Source organism: Hakea prostrata, chromosome 9 (genome assembly GCF_041222555.1).
Source record: "Hakea prostrata isolate BN-2017 chromosome 9, UWA_Hpros_2, whole genome shotgun sequence".
NCBI lineage: Eukaryota > Viridiplantae > Streptophyta > Magnoliopsida > Proteales > Proteaceae > Hakea > Hakea prostrata.
The window spans coordinates 19,104,234-19,111,355 of NC_142608.1; the positions used below are offsets into that span (position 1 = coordinate 19,104,234).

General features: G+C 37.4%; 1 protein-coding gene across 1 annotated transcript; it reads right to left on the reverse strand.

Annotated features, from left to right (window-relative positions):
• Positions 1–1,569: 1,569 nt before the first annotated feature.
• LOC149004932 (zinc finger protein MAGPIE-like) lies at positions 1,570–4,417 on the reverse strand. The gene is made up of 3 exons (XM_089168328.1): positions 3,886–4,417; positions 3,375–3,771; positions 1,570–2,783 (listed from the first exon to the last, which is right to left on the reverse strand). Exons 1-3 carry the CDS (start codon positions 4,001–4,003, stop codon positions 1,931–1,933), a joined length of 1,368 nt encoding a protein of 455 aa, XP_089024454.1. The 5' UTR covers positions 4,004–4,417; the 3' UTR covers positions 1,570–1,930.
• Positions 4,418–7,122: the final 2,705 nt, after the last annotated feature.

Consider the following 7,122-nt stretch of genomic DNA (forward strand, 5'->3'; position numbering starts at 1 on the left):
GTTCCTAATTTTTTTCTCTTTTTTTTCATAATAATTTATATTTTATATTAATATTTTAATAAATTAAAAAAATAAATTATTTATTTATTGGGTCGAAAAATATTCCAATTCCGTGAGTCTGTAGATTGGCCCATGGAGATCCACATATATTTTTTTCAATCACGATACAACACATATCATGCAAAAAGCAAGCATTTGAAATGTAGAAAAATACAATTTTTTACGCCCGAAAATAAATAAATAAATTACTTAGCAAAAAAAATTCCGATTCCATGAGTTTGTAGATCAGCCTACTATATTCAACATATATTAATTTCATACCCATCCAACAACATTATGGCATGCATTTTAAAAAATTAGAGAAAAATAGTTTACCTCTCAGATGAAAAACTCCACAAAACACCTAGACCTGTGTGAAATCTCGTTTGATCGTCGCGAATAATGCTATATCCGTCCATAATGAAGTGAGAACTAATGTCTTATGTCAAAGATCGGACAAAAATATGGCAAAAACGCCAAGAACTAGGAGAGAGAACCTCTGGAGGAGGTTTGGAGAGGAGAGAGAAAATCATGAAAATTAATGAGATGATTCGCCCAAAAATCGGTGAACTACCATATGTATCGCCGAACTCGTGATATATCACAAGTTCGGCGAAAAAATGGTGAGGAATCAGCTATATCTCGCCGATTCTCATATCAGTGCTGGGTTGGATTCGCCCAGCACCGAAATTCAGCAATTTTGTGCACCTTGGTTTCAAGCGATCCTGTGCAAAAAACAATAGAATGAGTTTTGTCTATGATAGTCTATTATGGCTTATTATGTTTTTTTTAAAGATTAATAATAAATACCAGAGGCACATAGGAAAAAGGAAACATTTTTGGGAAAATGAGAATGAAAAGTGACACCGAGAAGGCCTTTAGTTTTTTCTTCTTCTTTTTTGGGTAGAAAAGGCCTTTACTTACCTGTATTCTTTTAGTACTCTTGCATTGGCAAATCTACTGTACTAGATTCTTCACGTACTTAAGACCAATAACGGTTACCTATGTACAAAAATCATTGACATCGCCTGCATTAGAGGAAAGCCAGGCATGATGGTTACTCTGCATAGCACATGATACACTGTAGCTTACCATTTCTTGTGATGTTGGCACATCATAGGAAGCAACTCTACTTGCCCTGTAAGGTTCTTTCATCACTTTGCATGCAAAAGTTATGGCATGTAGATCAAGAAACTGGTACTAAGAATTCAATCTCTTTATCTTTCTCCTTTATGTTCCTTTTCTTCTTTTCCTTTTTCTACTTTTCTCCTCCTTTTTCCTGTTCTGCGAGCTGCACCAAAGCTCCACTGGAATCCATTTGAATCTAATTGCACCTGTTAGAACCAAATAAGTGAATAACTACCAAGTTCACAACCTTGCATTTCCACACATGGTATGTAAACAAACATGCAGTACATTCTGATATCATCTTCCCATGCCCAAGTTTCATCCAGACACTTATATAAGTTCTCTCCATGCCTTTATAATACAAAATATGCATGGAAGTGTAAATGAAAATGGCTGCATGGTTAGCTCAACCTAATAGGTAGATTCAAGCTTTTAACGCTCAAATACTTTTATAAGCTCAGTTTGATCAAAAGAGTACAATTATGATAGAAATGAAGCAAGGCAATAATGGAGTTCAAAAGGTTTTCTTGCTTTGCCCCCACTAACCCCCTTTTTCTCTAAACAAAAGTAACCATTTTTTAAAGGGAGCAACTTTCAGGATTCAACAGAATATGCATGGATCTCCTTCAACACTGTTGAGCGAGCTTCTAAGCATTTCCTTTTGGCAGAGGCACTTATAACACCTTTCCTTCCCAGTTTATTATAAACTACATATACTTTTTCAGGGATAAGCATGGGAAAAATTGAGGAAAGCATCTTCAAATCAGATCCATCCGTTGATTGATGACGGGCAAATGGTTTGAACACCAACCCCCAAGAAATCCCTAGTTTGTCCTCCTGTATCATCTTGGGTATTAGGGCGTTTCCTTGGGTACATCTGTAACTGATCCAAATTGGATAAACTGTTAATGGAGCCATGATCTAAATCAGTTCCCATCTTAGATGTTGGGTTTGAACTGAACAATCCATTGTATTTGTTTTCATCTTCAACTTGAGTGTTGCTGCACTTGACTCCAAAGTTTCCAAGAAAGGATGGATCAGTCGTTGAAGTTGCACCTATTTGAGCAGCTTTTTGTAGCAATGCTGTAGCAGACATGTTTGCAGCAGTTAGTTGGTGATGCTGGTGTTGGAAGCTGTACATCGAAGGAGCACTTGCTAATGGAGGACTACTAACTTGCTTATTGTTGTTTAATGGAAGCGATGTGCTTGTTAGCTCACCAGCATTGGTTGAGGACAGCTTGTTTCCATAAACCCAATTGAATTGGTACTCTGATTGTAGAGCATTTGTGCATGGAGTACTGTAAGGATCAGTGTAAGATGGCAATTGATGTAATTCTACTGGGAGATTATTGCTTGAGGGTTTGCTAACATGGGATCCTTGGCCCATCCACAGAGAAAGACCAGCTCGGGGCTGTTCAATCTCTGCTTCATTGCTTGAGATTGGCTTGAAAATCGAAGAGAAATGTTGAAACATATTGGATCCTAGGGGTGTCCCCGAAAGATGATAGCTGAAGTTGCCTGAGGTTGCATTGATGATATTAGATGCTTCTGTAGCTCTTGCTGTTTCTTCTGCTAAGGCATCACAAAAAGCCCTGTGTGTGATGAAGCTGTCTCTCCTGTGTCATAAAAATGCAGAAACACAAACTAGTTCAGATTTCAGGACAGTAATCTGACAACACTATGAGCTACTACTACCTCAACTAGTACGTACTACACAACAGTAACAAGCGGATTTGGAGCTTGTAGCTGAATTCTTTGATAAGGACTTATTTCTCCATGAGGTTGCAGGTCTTATCCCAGTTCTTATCAGCCATAAATAGGGAAAGAAGAAGGAAGAAAAAAAAAGATTAACAGAAATACCAACAAGATAGAGATACTACTGTATACAAGAAGTTAATTAAGATATTTGATCACAGAATATCAACAATATATGTCTTCTAGATATCTATTTGTCTTCATTATGTCCCATTTCCTTTTCACCTAAAAGCCAAATTAAGAGAGAGAGAGAGAGAGAGAGAGAGAGAGAGAGAGAGAGAGAGACCTATTTGTCTCTTGCACACTACTTACAAACAAAAAAACATCTCAACCACTAAATCATTTCATGCTTCCTTGGCTTAAAATTTCTTGATTGGGTTTTTGTTCGCACCGATGTCTCAATACATGAATCAAATGATCCTTAAAAAAGCAAGAAAGATAGTAGAAATTACCGCGAAAATAAAGTCCCGCAATCACATCTGTACTCTCTGGTGCCACAGGTTTTTGAATGAGCTTTCCAATCTGATTGCACAGCATAACGCTTGGAGCATTTCTCACATTTCCACTTCTTTTCTCCATGTTTTCTGCAGAAGTGTTTTTTTATGCCAGTGAGGTCACCGAGAGCCCTAGAAGGATGGTGATGGACACAGCTCTTTTCTGGGCAAACATACACACGCTTCCTGGGTTCTTTACTTGTCCTTTGCTTGAGCTTCCATGGAAGGTTATGTCCACGCCGATGAAGTTGAAGATTTTGATCTCTTTGGAAACCCTTCCCACAAATCTCACACAAGAATCTGTTGGTAGCCATTAGAGTCTTCGGCGACAAGGCGATGACCTCGGCTTCAGGATCTATTTAACAGTCATAAATCAAAAACATGAAGATCCATGAATGCACGGAGTCAGATAGGTAAAACAATAGTTGAATTAATCTACATATAATCAGGAAAGAAATAAAAAGATTACCAGGGGTTCCAGGTAGGTTTCTCTTTCTCTTAATTGGAGGAAGATTGGATCCTGCAGCAGTACTAGTGTTCTGTGTGAAAGAACTTGAGATTGCATCTCCTGTCATCTTCTCTTGCATCTCAAATTCTTTATCCTTGGAATCAATATTCAAGAAACTCAAAGAAGCAAAATCAATGAAGATGATGAGATCAAGAAGAAACCCAACACAAAGGGTACCTTGGTTATGGCTGTAATGCTAATTAACATGGGCTAATAAATGGAGGATTTGATGAACCTCTCTCTCTCTCTCTCTTTCTCTCTCTATTCTCTCTTTCCTTGTGTGTGCGTGTGTGAGTGTGTGTTAGCAGTGTTATTGCCTGCTTTTGGTCTGAATTATATTATTATTCTATGGGTGGCGGTGAAAGTTAAAGTTGGGAAGGGGGTCGGTCGGAGGAGGATTTAGAAGAGAGAAGGGGGGAAGCTCGAAGGTGCATGATGATGACACATATGATAAGGTCGGAAGAAAGCGAGTCTCCATACCTTTTCCTATATGGAATGATTATCCCATAATTTGGTTTGCCTTTTGTTTTCTTTACTCTCCATTTCTATATATTCTATTCTACACACCAAATTTAAGGACCATGGCCCCATAGCTTCGAAAAAAAACTAAAGATCGATCAACTTCCAAGCAAGAACCCAACCAGAATCTCTATGTGTATAGTGAATGTTAGAGAGAGAGAGAGAGGGTCTTTTTTATCTGGAACTTTGATTACATCAAGATATTCTTGCACCCTCCCACACAATACCAAATCTCACTGTTGATGTTGCACTTAAATTTTGACTCTTAATCTGTTCAATCAACTCTTAGTCTAACAAGGCTCAAAACCCAATAGGCTAAGCTAGCTAGCTATTAACCACAAAAACATAGCCTCCTATATTAGATTTTGCAATTTGTTGACAAAAGCTTGGGATCATGAATTGCTCTCTACCCCCTGCAGAAACCCATTCTTAAAAGATGTGATCCTTAGCTTCTAGCTAATCAATTCTTAAACCCGGAAAACCCTTTTCCTTGCAAGACTGGAACCAGTTAGTTTGATTCAATGGAGCCAGAGCCACTGCCACTCAATACAGAAAACCTATTTAGCAAGTGATGATTGACCAGTAGTTCAAAGTACCTTCCTTACATGGTCAGAAACTGACTAATTGCATGCCCATCCCATTAATCCCACAACCTATGTGGCTCCACAGTGCTCCCCACCCCACGCTCCTACCCCCACACCCTTTTCTTTTTTGGTCACAGCTTTCACAAAAGTGAGATTCTTGTAAGAACCTGTTTCCATAAGTCAAAATGAAAGTGAGATACATCTTCATCATTCTATTTTCTGATGGGTACGAAATAAAAGTGAGAAATGCATTTGTTTCACCAATAAAGCATCCTGTCACAGTTAAAACTGAAACTACTACAACTTTCATTACTAGCTAATTAACTTATCATTGTAGAATTCAAATCCATACCTAGTAGCTTAATCAGGTCCCAGAAGAACTTAAAACAGTGAAACGAAATAAAGCTGGGCTTTGGAGCATGGCGCCATGCACGTGCTCAACGGCCGAGGAAGCTATGATCTCAAGGAAACGACGAACGCTTGAAAACACACATAACCTTTGTTCTTAATCTTAATATATATAATATCCATTATAAACGGATGGATTGATCTCTTGGGTCTCCCAACTGGGTAGGGGATGATTAGTATATGAGCGGATTACAACTGGTGGTTTAACTTTGTTAATCACGATAAATAACTTATGACAGAAACTAGCCATAGCCGTTGAAATCATAAATAAGGGAAGACAGAGAGATACCAAAAATAAGAAGAAAGCTAAGAAATGAAAAAGGCAGCCAACTGACAAAGGCAGTGAATTTTTGGAAGTGTGAGCAGTCGTCTACTTGTGCGCTGACTTTTCTTAATTACCTTAATCATAATCTAATGATGTTTTAGAGACATACTTTCCTTTTAACTTTTAGTTTATTGTTTACAATTAGTTTATTGTTTCAGTTTTGGAGTTTTGCTGTTGAACTCTTCTGCTCTTAGAATATTCTCTCTTTCCTCAATAATCTTAAAGACCATGGATTCAAGATTTATCAGATTCCTCTACAACACAAAACCCAACTCCCAATAGGGTTCCTGACCTAAAAATACATTTAAAAGTCTCTTCTTCTTTTTTTTTCTTTTTTCTTTTTTCCTTTCTCTTTCTTTGGCGTTGGCTGTTAAACAAGCTAGCAGTCTTCTTCCCCAAGTGAAAAAGGGTAGAAAGATTTGAAAGAGAAGAGGTTTTGGGGAAAAGCAAAATGTTGTCACGGAGAGTATGTTTGTTTCTTTGGTTGTTTGTTTCAAACAGACCTTAGAAAAATAATTCCCACTTCCAAAGCTGAAGGGTGTCCTCAGTATCACATCAGCTAGCTTCCTCAAAGCACCCGTGAAACACTTCCTTTCTTAATTGCCCAACACCTGAAATAATACATACTAAAAGCAAAAATATTTCCATATATGGATGGGAATATATTTTAAAATTTCAATGCGATCAAACGGTTATATGTGAGGATTATGTCTGATGACTCTAAAACACTGTATAATGTGGTGGTCTTTGAGTGCCTGAAATATTTTATCATAAAGCCACTGAAAATGTTAACAACTGTTTATATTTATACATTTTGGGTTATGGATTAATCACTGGCAAAACCCTAGCATCAATGTTGTATATACAACTTTGGTATTACGGCATAAAGTTACTTGATATTCTAAATTATCTTGTGTTGGGTTACCGTGTCTTCTCCATTGCTTGCATTTTGTAAGGTATTATGGGTATTTTGATACATTATCTACATAGGGTTTCACTATGTATTTTGTAGTAAAGCTTCTTTCTCTACAATTGATCTACGATAGAAGTATGGAGAGGTTGGAACCCTATTTGCTACTGATTGTAGAAAAGCAACACTCGGCTCACCATGGACATTTGTCGCAATTTAACAAAATTGGTAATCATTTTTCTACAGCTTAATTAATCATCTTAAAACACTTACCAATACTGCCATTAATGGATGTGTAAATAAACTATCAACAAAAATGACAAGCCTTATCCCAACTAAATAGGGTAGGCTACATAGATTCTTGTCTTCCAATCAGTTCTATTTGAGGCCATACCCGATATAAGGCTAAAACTATGCAGAACCTTTCTTATCACTCCTCTAAAGCTTATCCT